The sequence below is a fragment of the Falco naumanni genome, chromosome 2 (genome assembly GCF_017639655.2).
Source record: "Falco naumanni isolate bFalNau1 chromosome 2, bFalNau1.pat, whole genome shotgun sequence".
In the NCBI taxonomy this organism is placed as follows: Eukaryota; Metazoa; Chordata; class Aves; order Falconiformes; family Falconidae; genus Falco; species Falco naumanni.
This window is the reverse complement of record NC_054055.1, coordinates 66,008,514-66,025,687: the sequence shown is the minus strand read 5'-3', so window position 1 is coordinate 66,025,687 and position 17,174 is coordinate 66,008,514. Positions and strand designations below refer to the sequence as shown.

The following is a 17,174-nucleotide window of genomic DNA, read 5'->3' as shown; positions in this document are numbered from 1 at the left end:
TGGCTTTTTTTTCCTATTGTAAATAGGTATGGTAAGCAAATGCTTATCCATCTTAATGGAGTTACTGTATTTTGGCTGTGTTTAAGCCATGCAAGTGTGGTATTTTACAAATAATTGTCTCCTCTGCTGGGAGCAGGGGTAGGTGTCAGTGTGCCTAATGTACTGCCCAGAAAGCTCACAGTGGCTGGAAGTACCACATAAAAAGGAGATCACATGCAACTAACAAATTAAATAAAAACTAAATTCTTTGTGATGTGTTCTGTTTTGCAGTGTTGAATAATAGAATGTGTCTGAAATTTTCTCTGGGTTTTCATTATAGCCTTATTTCTAAAGCCAAAGATTTTATTCCTAATTTGGGCTGTGTTATGAGCAGCCAAGTGTGCATGCAACAGGGCAAAGTCCACGGGAGGCAAAAGGGCAGTGCAACTGCCAGCCACATTCAGAAGGAAGAGGTAAATGGAAAACTAAGAATAGCTTTGCCCATTTTCAGGAGGGAACCTTCCACCTGATGAGGCCCTTACTAGCTCTCCGCAGTGTCTCAGCAGGTGGTTTCTCCTGTCCTTGCTTGGCAAGTTCAAATTCCCACATGCTTCCAAACCATAATGTTCTGCAGGAACAGAGAAGGGGTGGGTGCCGCAGGAGGGTGCGTGGACCACTAACGGAGACATTAACATCAGTGCTTCTGCCTGGTGTGGTTTTTGTAAGCTGCCATGGCCTTAGTTTTCCATTTGGAGTGTTCACTTAAAGACACACAGAACCTGAGGTTCTGCTGAACCTGACAGTGGAGCGGTAACGCTAAGATTGCCTCTGTGTTGCTTAAATGCCCCGGCTGTGGGAGGTGACGCCTGTTCCCATAGCCGTGCAGGGCAGAAGAGCCGGCATCCTTGCCGCCTGTGGCCAGCCATCTCCGGAGCGGGCTGGCCTCGGCCCCACGGCAGAATACTTGGCCCTGCATCTCCTCTGGTCCCTACATATACCTTAGGATACCAGGGGCATTAATTGCCCTTTTTATTTGCTTTTTCAGTGCAGAGTTGCTCCTTCCTAACAGTGAAGACACAGTCTCAGTGTCCTCTTCCTAATATTCAGCACTTGGTTACCCAAATTCTGATCTTTGAAACAGGAGTGTACTAACAGAGGCTGCTTTCACCACTCTGGCACCTCATTTCTTCGAATGCAGGATAGGGATGGTGATGCTTATCTGTGTTCTGAAACTCGATTAAGGTTTCTTATGAAGTACAGTGATATTTCCACACGTGTTAATAACTCTGTCATTAACTGCTTATCGCTCTGGGTGATAGGAGGATGCGTCCTTTACACCGCTGGCCTTTTCCATCCCAACAGCAATCAGTATTGCTTTCTGAAAAAGATCCAAGAAGAATAAAGACCTTTCCCCAGGTACCCTTTATCAAAATTACAGTTAAGCCGATCAAAGCTTTCTGTTTATCTGCCTAAATTTATATCTACTTTTGTATTTCTATCTGTAAAGTAGTAGTAACTTGTGAGCCTTTAGGAAAGTATGGATGATGACTCAGAACCACAGAGTCAGTCTCAGCAGACCCCTTGAAAGGGAGGTGTTGAGCCTACACAGGGACGTCTTTGTGGACATAATGCATTTAAAAAGCTGCAAGACCACAGAGCCCCTTCTTGCACTGCATGGCAGAAGCACAGAAAAAAATGCAATAGCAGAAAGAAGCACATAATTGCACAAGTATCAAGTTTGAAAGGATGGTATTAATAAAGCTTGGTTCTCTCTAAGTGGTATTTCTTCATACATGAACTTCCTTAGATTCACAGGATGCCATTTAAATACATCTTTCAAAATAGTTTTTCCAGAGTCCAAATGTGGGCTGCACCTGAGCTCAGCCTTAGGAAAAAGTCACTCTTTGCCAACGAGTAAGAGGCTTGGGAGTGAAGCTGGTGTTCTGCTCAGTGTTCAACCAGGGGTGCAATGGATTAGCAAAACATCCTTGTACTAGGTGGAACAGAGCAAGAAGGCTGTTGACAGAAAATCACCGTAGGGCATAATTAGAAATGGGAGAGGTCGTCTACATTTGACTAGATTTTTTACTGCCTAACGCCTCACTCTGGTGTTTACAGAGTCTGGAAACTCCTTTTATGACAGGCTTTCCTTCTGACTGGTCCCTGGAAGGGAGGCTGACTCCATCATGTCAGAAAAGAGCAGGAAAATATATTTTACAAGTTATTAAATAAGTAAGCACCCCTGTGGAGGCATCTGTTTTTCTGAGTGTAGAGTTACTTACGCGGGGTAGGGCTAAGGCTCTCCTGGCTTGCTTTACGCTGGGTTGCAGAAACAAGGCTTTTGCACTTCACTTTGGATCTGCTCTTGCAGTTTCATTGAACAAAGCCCCTGCAAGATCCCTGGCTTATGAAATATTTCCTCTCTGTCGGGTCCCAGACAAGGGATGGCATCTGCAGAGCCAGAAAAGGAAGTCCTTGCCTTATAGAGAGCACTCTCGGTGTGACACAATGGCTGATATAAAGTGTCGGGGGAGCTGAGCCGAAGGCAAAGGAACAAAGGAAGATCAGGATTTGGTGGTGTCTGGCTCAGACAAAAGGAAAGTGGAAAACGTCTCAGGGATGGATAAATTTAAGGCTGCGTTTGTGCTGGCTGGGGTAGGGGATGCTCTTGGTTATCGCAATTTTTCCCGAGAAAACAATGCTTTAGGTGCAAAAATCCAGCAGGAGCTGAAGGAAATTGGAGGGCTTGAGAACCTGGTGCTCTCTCCTGACAAGTGGCCAGTAAGTGACAACACGCTCATGCACATGGCTACAGCAGAGGCTGTCATCACAGGTAGGTACGATGGGACTAGCAAACGCAGTCTGGAAAGGAGCAAAATTGTCGAACTGCTGCATTTCTTAGAATAAGCCTGAGTGCTGGGGAAGTTGTGAGAAAGCATCACAAATGCTGCTTATGCGCTTGATGTTGTGCATTAGCTTGTCTCCTCCGTGAGCGTAATCCTGCAGCCATCACACAAACTGGGGAGTTTCGATTTCTTGAGTGTGAAGGGGCTCTCCCTGTATTTTCCCTAGGTTTATGCAATTTGTTAAAGCTTGAAGACTAAAAACCGCATGTCCAGCACAACAAAAATAATTGCTAAGTAAATTATCTGTACACTGGAGTACGGCAGGGAATAATATAGCCACTAGAGAGTCTTCTGTAAAAGATAAGAGCTCTCCTAAGCATATTTTTAACATGTTTGTGTCCAAAACTCCAAGCTGGAGTAAAGTCACCTTAATATCTCTTTCAGGCTAAAATCACTATTTCTGTCTCCTCTTTGCTGCCCCTCGGGCAAAATGTTGCACCTGCAAGGCCAGAAAAAGAACAAGTTGCTTTATAAGGAAAGCTCTGTGTCTTTAGTCTAAAAAATATTCTAACACACAATGCTTATAATAAAGTCTATCAGAATAGTGGAAGTTATTAATATGTGTCTCCTAAAATCACGATAGTTTGAGAATGTTTGTTTTTTCTTAAGGTAGGGATAGTCTTTTGTAAGATAGAGTGATATGTGTATCAACACCTTACCCATCAAACTAGAGCTTTCTGAGGTTGCCAAGATCATCATCCAAAGTACACCAGAAGACAGTGACCATTCAGCAATATTTTGCCTCTTCAGAATGAATCAATTTTTTTAATTTCTGCAAAAATACCCCTGATTTAAAAAAAAAAAAAAAAAACACGCGTAACGCTGGATAACTAACAGTAGCAGAAGCTCACAACGTGGCTAACTATCCTTCACGTCAATGAAACCTCCCTTGTGCTTCTGTTTCACCGCTTTATCTGCCTGCTTCCAATCTGCTCTAAATTTAGTACATAGAGATCAGTTGAAGAGTGTGTTGGACACTTCATACTTGGCTATTAGCTAACCAATGGTTTAAGGGGTGGCTAATACACTAAAGATAAGGGCAAGATGTCAGCCTATCAAGAAAAAAGATGACTAACATATTTCTGAATATAGGCTATGATTAAATACGTATCATATGTTTCTTTCTTATTAAACTCTTTAAACCTATAACTTCTGGGTAATCAAGCCAGTTAGACTAACAGTGAAATAATAAATCTTATTACTTAAATATAGCAGGAGCGCTATGGCTCTAAAGAAAAAATGTCTCAGCTATAATTCCCATCGGCTGTGTTTATCCTACACTCTCATTTATTTGTCCTGATCAGACAAGCTTATTTAAAAAGTGATTTTATGGGCTGGTGAGAAAGCAACAAGCTGGAGTGCAGAATTTTAGTAAGAAAACTTCATTTCACAGTAACATTGGTGAATAGGGGAAAGAGAGTCTTTCTCTCTGCTTCCTGCCTGAAGCAGTGTCTCCTCCTGGCAAGGGGAATGCAAAAAAGCCACTGGGCTTGTTCATGGCCCAGGCTGTGTGCCGCGTCACCCAGGTCAGTGGAGTGAAGCTCAGGAAGGTGAACATGGGTCCGTGGGGCTGAAGGCAGCCAGCCCTAGCCCTGGTGACCTGGAGTGGGGAGCCCTCACTGCCACGGAAGCTGCGATTCTAAAGAGTATATTGTGTGTCTGGAACATTACCAGCCAAAAAAAAAAAAGGTGGGGAGCAAGGGAAAGGAGGGTGAATAAGCAATAGGAATATTCCTGTCCCTCCTGCCCTTCTCCCCACACCTCCTGTTCACCTGCCCCCGCAGCATCCCCTGGGTGCAGGTGCGTGCCTGCAGGAACATGCGGGATGCTGGCAGGCTGGGACGGACATGTCCAAGGCTTAGGCTCACTGTGAAGTCCCATTGCCAGGGCGCTGCCCTTGGGAGAGCTCCCAGCCTGAGCCGGTGGCAGCAGCCAAGCACAAGGTGGAGGTTTGTATTAAGGACAAAGGCAGTTCTCACCTGGGGAGGTGATTCTGGCCAGTTTTGCCAGCTGCATGGAAGATGTCCCAAGGAAGGCCATGGCCAGAAGCAGGTGGGGGCTGTGGGCACTGCTGCAGACAGAAGTGGCGCTCCCCAAATCCACCACGTGCACAGACTGAAAGGTCGATCCAACAATGAAGGATGAATGAAAATTCTGCTTCCAGCAGGAACCTGTCCCACAAGGGAGGAACAAGAACAGCATCACCAAAGCCAGGTGAATTATCCCTGCAACAAGGAAAGCCTTTTCCTCCCTGACTTAAACACAGGTTTAAAAAATGTAAGAGTTCATTTCTAAAGAACCTGCCTGATTGGCTTGACAGCTGAGACAGCAGCCTGGCTCCAGGTGCAGGAGCCATGGTGGGCTCAGGCATCCCAGAGGTGCTGGACCACAGGGACTCTGGCTCTGGGGACAAGACTTCTGCAGAAGCTGCTGGGCGGTAAATCCTACTCCTGGCTCCAATCCAGATAAACTGACACCTGATTCCTAAATCTGGAAAGGGTCAGCAGCTTGAAAGTATCTTGTTCCTTTAGGATTGTATGTGGGATGGCCAGCGTAACTGATAGGGTATTTTTTTTACGTGAAAAGAGGGGAATCTTGGTTTTACCCTGCATCTTCTTTATTTGCCTGTCTGCTTCACTGGCATTTGTGAGCAGCTCTGGATTATGGGGCTTCAGACTTTCTCTTAAATTAAACCTTGCGTGGATTTCAAGAAATCACCATCTTTGACAAAATGAAGATGTTTTTAGAAGAACTTCCCCTACTGTGTCATTCAATCTGTGCATCAAACCAAGTATTAAATGGAGTGTCTCTACATTTGTAGAAAAGATATAAATGGACAAATCCCGACTGCCGCCTCAGTTCCCACTGATTACACAACTGTAATAGATGCCGGTGGAAGCTCTTCCTCAGCAAGGGCTGAGGGCAGGGCTCTCCAAGCCCAACAACATGCAACAGCAGCTGAGAGAAGCAGCTATACAGAAGAAACAGCGTATGTTTAACAGGGGGAAGGTTCCTGCTTAGGCAAGACTGTAGGCCTTGGTAATAGTAATCAATAAACAGATGTTGTTAGTGGACATATTCCAGAAAGAAATTTATCTGCTGGAAATACTACAGACTCTATGGATTTACTACTCCTATTAATCTTTATAAACATTTTTATGAACGCTCACAGTTCTGGTTACTGTGCTGACATAGGATACTGGGATCTCTGCATGAAAGACCTACAAATTTTAAACAAATTAAATATAAAATATAGATTAAAAATAAGGTCAGTAATTTTCTTTTGTGTTTAATCATACATACCTCTTCAAAATAATTTGATGGTAATTTTCAAAAAATAGGTTTTCACTTTTAAATTGGATCCCCATCTGCAAATAACAGGCTGAGCTGGGTGCAGCTGGCGTCATGCACACACCCAGCGCCCACGACAGCCATGCACCCACCTTACGGTTAGACACCTCTGTAAATACTTCACACCACGGAGTCTAAATAAAGCCCCTGAGCAGCTACTGCTGACGAACAGAATGCCTTCATCTTTGGATTAAAGGAATTAAAAGTGGATTGAGAACAGAGAGACGAGACTGTTCTCCCTCCAGCCCGCTCTCAGGGGGTGCAAAAATGTGGTGAAAGTGGCACCAGAAACACAACTCAGTGTATTGGAAGTGGAAATAGGAATGTTTCTTAAATGCATAGTGAGCTTGCTTGTTTGTCGTCAGTGCCCTCTTGCTCTTCTGCCTTCACACAGCAACCTTCTCTTCCCTCCTCCGAGCAGATTACTGGTGTTTAGAGGACCTGTACCGGGAGCTGGTAAAACGCTACGTGGACGCTATCGACAAGCTCCCGGGGAGGCGGCCAGACCCCGCTACCATCGAAGGCTGCAGGGAATTAAAACCAGACAACTACCTTCTTGCTTGGCACACACCATTCAATGAAAAGGGTACAGTACCACTTTCCATTTACAGATCCTGGCTGGAATAATGCATGCTTTCAGTGTTTGTGCCTATATGGAAATTGTTTCCTTTTTCCCCCTGACATCAAAGGCTACTACCCCTGAAACGTTTCCATGCTTGCCTGAGGATGGCAGGAGGTCTGCCAGGAATTCCTTCTGTAGGGCACTATGTCCTCTCGTAAACTAACCCTTCCCGCTTTAACATCTATTTAAAGAGACTTTGTTCTTGGCTCTGTGCCTCGGGGTCCAGATCTTTGTCCTTGAGTTTAATGGTTATATTAAGAAATATTTTCTGCCATTTTTTGTTTAAACATTTGTAGTCTTGGATCTCTTTAGTGATGGCATATCTGAAACAAAAACCAAGCCTCTAAATTGCTTTCAGCACCAATGCATTCACTGGAGGGAAAGCAGAGGCTTTTCTCCAGGTGGATGCCCTGCTAACAACTATGACTTTTGCTGATAACCCTTAATATTCCTAGCCCTGTTTCCCTACCCCTGAACCTCTTTTTCTTTCTCTTTATGATCATTTCATTTTATGATAAATTGAATTTCTACTTCAAGTTAAATAACATGCATGCAATTACACGCACACACGTACGCGTATAGCCATAGAGTGCAATTAACCTTGAAAGCCCGTTGAGACACTGCATCACCAGGTGAAGCAGACCTAGACAGCCAGAAGGTGATGGCAGCTCACACAGACATTGCACTGTCAGTGTGATGCTGTACCACCACAGTACATACTGGCACCGCTCAACCGCATTGTGCATTGATGCAACATGGTGGCAAAGACCCAGTGGCACAATGCCATGGCTATTTCTGGGTCTCTGCAGTCAGTCTGACACAAAAAGCATCCTTCACTCCGCCCCCACTCCTCACAACAGCTGCTGGGAGGGAAAAGGGTCCCCTCCCCATGTATTCTGCCCATCCTGCTATTAGCCAGGCAAATCTACGAAAGTGCCTCTTCAGCCGTTGTCGTATATTTTATGACTGACCATGGGTAAAATTTGGTCAGAACAATTGTGGGAGCTGCTGCTGGCCCTGAGCAGTTCTCAACACCTCCAGCAGTGGAGCATGGCTGTTCCCTGGCCCATTGCTGTGTTGGAGCTACAACTCTTCTCTTAGCCTTCCTCCTCCCCAGCTTTCCACAACAAACTATTTGCTTTTGGGATACTCTGGACTAGAAGGATCTAAAATTAATTCCTGTTTCAAGACCTGGCAGCTAAAGCCCACCTGCTCCGTGTGGTCTGACAAATACAGTCCTGAATGTCTCAAGAAGCCTTTTTTTCACCCTGAGAGCAAAAGCAGCAGTGACCTGAGGTGACGATGTTCAGCCTACTGTGCGACTTGACACTGCTATGGACATAATTAACTTTGAAATTGAACTTTCATTTATTTCTTCTTGAGGCAAAGACATTCCACGGGCACTGGATGCCTAACAGATGGATGATATCTTGGATGAGCTGGAACCAAAATGCTGTTTTCCTGTGGTTATTCTGTCTTACCTCACTTCTAGCAAGAACTCATGTGCCAGCCCTCATGGACCAGTGAAATCTTAGCTTAGGTAATTTTGTGTTGCCTTATACAATGCTCCTCCACTCAAGTTCTTGTGGGCGTAGTCAGCAGCATGAATTCTTAAGTCAGGCTGCCCGGCGTGTCTCTCTGCCACCTCATGCCATGCTCATGCCGCACTCATGGCAGAGGTACCTGGTTTATGTTAAAGGCTGGTGAGATTCCTGTGATGGCCAGAAGACCTGTCCAAGGCTGTCTAACATCTTCTGCTTTAAGAGTTTGTTTCCAGTTTATGATGTTGATAAGCTCAAGGCTAAAATTTTCTCCACTGAGTGTTTGCCTCCGTCTGTCAGCGGTTGTTCAAGGTTTTGATACAGATAACTCTACCGTTTCTGAGACATGGTAAAAATGTTTTGTTCCATTGCCAAAAAATCAAATTTTTCAGAGGAGAATCACTGATGTTTGAGAGCTGGAACCAAAATCTGAGTAGGGTGGTACCCCTTGAGCCAGAGATGTGCCTTCAGAATCTGACTGAAATGACTGAAAAGTCAGTCAAACAGCAGCTTGGCTCTGCCTGCACTGTGTGTATTCCAGGCTGAGGCTGCAGCATCCAAACAGGTCCTTATCTACAGCTGCCGGAGCAGCTGCTGGGCTTCCTCGTGGCACTTGAGAACAGTGCCTTTTTGCTGGTGGCATTGGTAGAGGAGCATGAGGAAAGAGTATGAGTAAAATGTGGAAAGTTGGGGAACAAAAGTGAAGGATAAACCGCAGACAGGCAGGAGAAAAAGGTGCCAGGTTCTACGGTCTCATGCCGAACAGTCTGTAGTCACAAAAGACACATCCTCTTCAGGGCTTAGCAGCCACTAAGCTGATCTTTATTATTCTACAGATGTGGAGTGAAGAAAAGCACACTGAGTTATTATATACTGCAAGAGAATAATATAGTGCACAAATTAAAATGATGTAATAAGAAAGTGTCAACACAGGTTTTGTGACAAGAATTCACAACTCAGAATGCTATTAGAAAGCTCATGAAGTAGACAAGAAACAGGAAGAATAAAGGAGCCATCGTGAAGATGGTCTGTTAGGATTTCCAAAAGACTCTCAACGAGGTCCCTCACCAAAGGCACTAAGTGATGAGGCACTAAGCTGGATGGTGAAAAGGTCTCCTGAGGATGGACAACTGGTTAAAAGACAGTAAATGAAGAGCAGGAGATTGCAGTCTGTCTTCTCCACGGAGAAGGAGGTACCTGTGCTGAACTTCTGTTGTTCAACATGTCCACAAACAAACCAGAAATGCAAGTGTATAGTGGATCAGCAAAGTCAAATATAATATAACGCCAACTTGTGGAAGATGCTCACAATGATGAATAACCATGTGGCACAGTAGCAGTACCAGATGCAATGCAGATAAGTGAAAAGCCATAGGTGAGCAGGGAGGGAAATCCTAATTTTATATATGTAGTTGCAATTGCTGACTCAGTTACCACTCAGGGAAAGGATCGTGGAGCTAATGTAGTTCATCACTTCATTGCTCCATAAGAGCCAGAAAGCAAATAGACTATCAGAAATTAATGGGAAAGGAACAGACAACAAAACACAAAACATGTTTGCACCATGGTATAAATCCATAGCTGCTGTTCCTTGATCACTGTATATAATCTGGTCCCTCCCTCCCCCCCCCCCCCCCCCCCCAAAGGATGTAAGAGAACTAGAAAGAATATGAGAGAGGATGGTTGGACTAGTATCCATAAGCTGTGATGTCTGAGGTAGTATGATAGAGAGCTGTAAAGTCATAGATCATTTGGAGAACATGAATAGGGACACAGAAAACTCAGTCTCCTCCAGCACAGAAACCAGAGACTCCAAATGAAATTGGCAGATCATGAGTTCAAAGGAAGCAAAAGGAAGAACTTCTTCACACAACACCTAATTATGAAAAAAAATATTTTCCAATGCTGATTAGCAGATGCTACAGTTCATGTGAGTTCAAAATAGAGCTGGGAAAATTCACCCAAAGGAAATCCTTCAAGGGTTATTAAGCAGAAAGATGGATAGCCAGCTGCCTCCTGGACCAGGGCCACAAATTGACAGCAGCTTAGTTAGTACAAAGGGGTAGCATCATCACACTTTTGCTCTTTCTTAAGTATCCTCTCCATTAGCCACTATCACACACGGTAAGTTAGGTCAACCTTTGGTGTGATCATGCAGGACAGTCCTTATGTTCTTACCCATGTGTCTCACCTGTTGCTTGGACCAGTCTTGCTGTCCTTTACTTCATTGATTCAAATGGTAGACAGGGAGACACGGAAGCTAACAGCTGCTAATCACCTGGAGCCCTGTCTAGGCTTAATGTTACTCCCTGTCATGGAATTTTTTGTTACCAAGTTTGTTTCTCTAATTCTGCAGAAGGTTTTAATATAACTTCCTAGACTGGAGGAACACAATGACATTGCAAAGACAAGATTCTTCAGAGCAGCAGACAGATTACAGTAGTGCATCCTCCACTTTGTATATGCTAAGAGATGTCATTTAATTAACAACTCTGTGTAGTGCAACACCCTCCCCTCTTGGATAACCAGCGTGGATTGTGGATTGCATGCTTTGGAGGAACCAGGACTGCATAGTGAAAAAGACTCATCCACTACTCTACGGCAGCAGACGGTTTAATGAACAGTTTGGTCTTGTAAGCGGGAGAAGATACATTCTCCCAGTTAAGCTGACTGGTACTCTGGAAGACTGGATTTCTTTCCTGACTCTTCCTGGTGGTTTCTGTGTGATTTGTGGGATAGGCAGACAGTTTTATCTGCTCCTGGCTCCTTCATAATCAGGCACTACAGAGGTAGTGTATGTGACATAACAGGAGCAAACATGCCATTTGCAGAACAAGTATCCAGCCTTTTCATGAGGAGCAGTGACCAAAGGCATTCTGGAGAGGGCCCCTCTCACTGTTATCAGGAAGGCTAGCAAGGAATGGGGAAGCAAGCTCTGAGCTTGCAGGGAATAAAATGGTATTTTGCAAACCCTTTCATGTCACATTTATCAGGTGTTCAGCCTTATTTGGAAGAGTTATTGCATGCAAATTTGCACATCAGATTTTGAGGAGGAAGGGAAGAAATGCCTTCAGCTAACCTAATTCCATCACCTAGCCAGGGTGCTCACTCAGGATAGCTGCTTTTCTGGGAGAAGAGTTCATTTCCCAAGGGAGAAATTCAGATCCTAGTCAGTCTGTATTGAACCTGGAGATGCCAATGGGTGACTTATGTTAGTTTCACTCAGGCTTCACTTTGGCTTGAAATAAATCTTCCTGCCAGCCCCATTACCACACTCTGATCACACTCATGATCCTAGGACACCTGAGCTGGAGCTGCTTGAGACGATGCTAAACAACAAGCAGTGCTCCAAGAGAGCCCCTGGCGCTCTGCACCCACAGCAGCCACAGCCCAGGGGAACAGCTGAGGGCTCTTCTCAAAAGAGGTGACTAGAAGCCCTGACCCTGGCTCTTTGGCATCTGCTGCTTCAGTTCGCTCCAGCCCATGAATTGCTCCTACTACACCATCAGACGGGCTAACAGAGATACAGCCTTTCTCCATGCTGCCTACCTGGGAAAGACAGGGAGACTGTGCTCCTAATGCAGGGTCCACAGAGGCTAAAATTAGGTGGCATAAATATGCCCCTTATCTTCCAGGGGCCAAGGAGAGAAATGCTGATTGCTCTCAGCTCTACCCAAGGTCACAGGGAAGTGTGATTGAGCAAAGACAGCGCTGAAAAATGCCAAGTACTTTGAAAAATCAAACCCTATCTATCTCAGGGTGGGCTCCTGCAATGAGTTAATGCTTTTTTGGGCACGTTTGTCTCACCAGTTGCAAAGAGGAGATAATCACCTCACTGGTGTCTTGCAAAGATAAGCTCATTAAAAATTCTGTAGCATCCTGATATTACTGTGATAAGTACCACAGAGAAACTCATTAGTAAATTTAACTCTCCATTCAATAAAGCGTTTAAAAGTTGAACACCTGGAATCATGCACTCAATGCCGAGGACTGAAAGAAATTCTGAATTAGCTATTCCATAAATGAAGTCTGTGCTGCACAAGGCATAAATTCCCAAGACCAAGCTCAGTAAGTGTAGGCTGTAGCGTGAGTGTGCTCACAAGCACTAATTCAGGTCACACGGAAAACCTCAGCCCTGACATTGCCCAGCTTAGGATGATTTGGCTCCATAGCCCTTGGGTTCTTTTTGGACAATATTTTAGTATGTCACAGAAACTATTTTAACTACCTGTGGGACTCTCTAGGATGAAACATATCAAAATTAAAAGATCAGCTGTGATACTCATATAAAGTGTTTTTATCATGATCTCAGCATGAAGACTACTAAAACAAGTGGATAGTAAACGTGTATCTGTTTCTCAAACTTCTGTTTCTAGTGCTGGCATCTGGAGCAAGCAAAACGGTGGGTATTAGCCAGGAATGAGTAAAGATAGCATGAGAGTTTGAACAAGGTCTGTGAATGAGAAAGCACACTGCTTTCTGAACCCACTATTCTCTTCATAGCACTTGAGAATATTGGAAAATAACTGTAAAACCAGAATGGCTGTGTAGAAGCAAAATTCTTTGCAAGAAACTTCCAAAACTTGTAACTAGTGTTGCATGCTAATTTCCCATTCCCTGGGGAGTTCCCACACACGAGTTGAATTGATAAAATGTGCTTGTTTCACATTTTATCAACATATTTGTGTACTATTAGTCTCCTTTAAAATGCTTGGCATTATTTTTTTACTTTAGGTTCTGGATTTGGAGCATCCACAAAAGCCATGTGTTTAGGGATGCGATACTGGAAGCCGGAAAGGCTGGAGTCGCTGATTGAAGTGAGCATTGAATGCGGACGAATGACTCATAACCACCCTACAGGTAATGCCCACTGACGTATTGGTGTGCTGATGTCCCTAAGGCTGTGAATTCACCTGGTTAAATTGATTCTGCTTTGCAGACTCCAAGGCCTTGGTTTGAATTTTGCTTGAGTAGTATATAGATGTATACAATATTTACATAGGATTATGTATTTGCTTGTATATTATGCAGACAACAACCTCAGGCATAGAAGTTTTCCTTCCTAAAATACCAATAACTAAAGCGTCCAATGTCTGGATCGTGTTCATGTCACTTGCCCTGATCAAATTTTAGGTTTCATGTACATCTAGATGACTCACTGTTATCAAGCGAGTTTACGGTTCAGGAGATAATAACATTTTTCTCTTGACAGGTTTTGTCATATCCAATCACTGTAGGCAAAGGTAGAAAGCCAAAAAAAATCTAACTCCACACATTTTAGGACACAATCTGAAACGTTCTCTAAACAAAACATAAATAAATAGATTTAAAGTTGTTTTGAATATTCAGGTCTGTCATTCTGATAATTTTATGCTGTGTAAGTGTGTATTCGTTCTGTCTGCTTTAAACAGCAATAAATAAAACCATAATGAATGGTGACATGTTCAACACACTCAGTGCTCTGAAGCAGTCAGAAAAGCCATCAGGATGGCATAATATTAGAGGAAAAGAATTCAAAGCAAATCAGAAAATAGTATTAAGCCAATATATAAAGTCTATGGCGCATTAGCAGCAGTAAGACTGCTTGCAGTTCGGGTCTCCCACCTCAGAAAGGACTTAGCAGAGCCAGAAAAAGGCAGCAAGGAGCATCCACCTTGTCAAACACCTTCCGTACAAGGAGGCATTTCACCCAGAAGGAGTTTTCAGCTAGGGAAAGAGGCAAGTGGCACAGCGGGGAGGTGGAGAGGAGAGGGGTGGAAGGGCCACCATGGACCTCACCGCCATTCTGAAAGGTGGCAGGGAAATGTCAATTGCAATTCTCATAACTCAAAGTCTGAAAAAAACCAACTGACGTGTCAGTCAGGACTGAAACAAGCAGACAAAGGAAATCCCTCCCTGTGTGGTGCGCAGTTAAGCCACAGACCTTGCTGCTACAGGCAGCTGCAAAGTCCACAGATACGCCTCTGTTCAAAGGGGATCAGGCAAACGGACAAGAAAGGCTGTCACTATTAAAAGCAATCAAGCTGTGTAATTAAAATTGCCCTAGAGCTAATCTAGAAGCTCTGGGGTGTGGAGAAGCCAGGCCAATTAGGCTCGCTCCCTATTGGCATAATTTGCAGAGCCAGAACCCTCTGCTGGGGCTTGCTTCCTTCCCTGGTGAGGGGCAGCAGGCTGTGCGAGGGCTGCTGCAAGGAGGGGGAGCAGGGTGATAGCAGCAGGGGGAGGGGGCTGCCTGGGGAACAGGCAGAAAGAGACTGCCAGCCCCCCCAAAACCTTCTGGGCACACCTCAACCTCTGCCACCCTCTGCAGTGACTTGTCCCGCTGCCCTTTACTTCACCCTCTAAAGCCTCTGCTGCCGCCCTGACGCTGAATGTGGCACTCAAGGATCCTTATGGCAGTTGGGTTAGATGGTCCCTACCCAGGTGAGGCCCTTTGAGCTGGCTTTACCTGGGGTTTTATTCTTTATGAAAGCATCCATTAGATTCTGGGTTAGATGTGCCTTGGGCCTGGAGCAGTATCGCAGGTCTTATGGCAGAGAGAATTAGTAATAGTCTCATCTGGACTTCTAACCTCCTAAAATAATTTGGGTTTACCTTTAGCAAAACACACAAAGTTCATGCTTACCTTACTACCTCTACGCACGAGTGAGCGCTTTTGTACCCATGCACTGAGAGATGCACACGCGTCAATACTTCGCTCACCTGGGGCTTGTTTAAACGACTGAGTTGTTTGCTTAAGTTTCTTTTGCACGTTGCACGGGGTTGGTTTTGTTGCCTTTGACGGAATACCATGAGCACAAAAAAAAGACAAGAAATGAGCCCCTCTGTTTCTGATATCATGGAAGTGTTCAGCACCCATCAACAGAAAGTTCATCTTAAGTATATTCTTTTCCAAAGTGGAAGACCCAGCTAGGCAGGCGACAGCATGTCTTGGACAATTGCTTCTTTCCTCTAAGGGAACATGGGCTTGTCCCCTTAGAGGAAAGAAGCAATTGTCCAAGTAGGACATGGACTTGTCCCTTTAGAGTAAAATGAGCCAGAAGTAGTGTTAGATCTAACAACCACAGCCCTTGGGCTGGATGAATCTGTAAGTGACATGGTATAGCTTGTAATTGAATCACTTTGCGCAAGTCAGTTATTTCAATTAGAAGATTTTTGGTATCACATTAGTGGATTATGTTTATTTTTGAATGCTACCTCAATTTCTGTCAAATCACACCACAGAGAACAGAGGCTCCCTTCTATGTAAAGTAAGTTGTAACCCAATGGACACCACATGTTAGCCAAGGATCTCAACATGCCACGAGCCAGCCTGCAAACAGGGGGGGATAGGTCATATACATTAATCTTACCCAACAGCCGTGAGGCATTCCACTAATGATTTTACAAAGGACATGACAAGGATGGTACAAGCACAGACCGTGCATTAATTAATCATTTCTACCAATGAATTCCAGGCTTTCTAGGGTCCCTATGCACAGCTCTCTTTGTGGCATATGCAATACAAGGGAAACCCCTTGCACAGTGGGGAAGAGAGATGATGAAGGTTGTGCCGATGGCTGAAGAATACTGCAAGAAGACCATTCGCCACATGGCAGGTAATGTGTCTGAATCAAAAGAGTTATTTTTCTTAAAATTATGTTTGCTAGAAAGACACCAAAGAGACATCGCTCCCCAGTCTGTCCATTTTGCTGCTTTCCCCACTCTCCCATCTCCACAGGCTGCCCTTCTGCTTTCTCTGCTCAGACTGTCAGCTCTTCACAGGTGGTACCACCTTCTTCTACTGTCTGTTAGTTGCCTGGTATACTGGTGGCAAAAATACGAAGAGAAATAGCAATGATAATGCCCTACTGCACAGTTTTATTTTTAGGAAGTCTTCAAAGATTGCTGGGCAGGGGGGAGGGAGGAAATGATATTTAGCAGGTTATTAGGCAAACTAACTGCTGAGATATGAATTATTCATCTCCCTTCCATCAGTTAGCACCATCTAATATTTTCCATAAGAAAACCCACTGATGTTCTTCATTTTGCCTGGAAAAGTTCACCTGCAGATACCACCTGACCAAGAGTTAGCTTTTGACCACAAATCCAGATTTGACTTGTTGCTTTTCTGAACCAATATTAAAATACAACCTGTTGTATCCTTGTTTTAAAACAACTGAGCATAGCACAACTACTGAACTTGACATTGCTACTTTACTAATGTATGTGATCTTCACGGCAAAGGTATTTTAGTCCCCTCTTGCCAGGGAGCGAGGCATTTGCAACGGTGAGACCTGCCATGGACAGACAAGTGTTGTTACATTAAACAATCGAGGAAAGAGGTTTTTCTGTTAATCTCAAGGGGCAGCTGTTGAGAAAGGTTGAATTCAATGGAAACCTTTCCTTGAGAGCACTCAGAAATGAAGATTTACCCAGGAAGGAAAGCTGCTGCTTTAAAATCTGAAAGGAACACCAGGGAGCCTTTCTGAAAGACCCCGCGTTTTCGTCTGTGCCTCATGGTGCACCAGGATTTTTTTAGCCGAGACCTATGAGGAGCAGGTGCAGGATTAGTGTGAGCGAGCTCCTCTCTGAGTGGCTTTGCAGCAGGTCCCTGTCACTCCACCCGAGCAGGACCCCTCAGCATGGAGGTATGCATGTTGGACTCCTGAGGCACGCTCTCCGGCTAGTGCCCATATTGTTGAGCTTCATCCTATTTTGGTAGTGGGAAAAATCTCCTGCATTAAGGTTAAGCTACTTGGCTGGTGAGATGCACTGCAAAGACACCCTGCCAGA

The 17,174-nt window shown here is 44.4% G+C and overlaps 1 protein-coding gene across 4 annotated transcripts in view; it reads left to right on the top strand.

The window, feature by feature from the left end:
- The window catches only part of ADPRHL1 (ADP-ribosylhydrolase like 1), a 38,292-nt gene that overhangs the window by 1,430 nt on the left and 19,688 nt on the right, over nt 1–17,174 (top strand). For 2 of the 4 annotated variants that reach the window (XM_040584586.1, XM_040584589.1), the window contains exons 2-6: nt 1,299–1,395; nt 2,351–2,812; nt 6,658–6,822; nt 13,134–13,259; nt 15,857–15,997. In XM_040584586.1, the coding sequence (XP_040440520.1) occupies nt 2,599–2,812; nt 6,658–6,822; nt 13,134–13,259; nt 15,857–15,997 (646 nt within the window). In that variant the 5' untranslated portion in view covers nt 1,299–1,395; nt 2,351–2,598. The other 2 variants (XM_040584587.1, XM_040584588.1) reach the window with 2 other exon arrangements.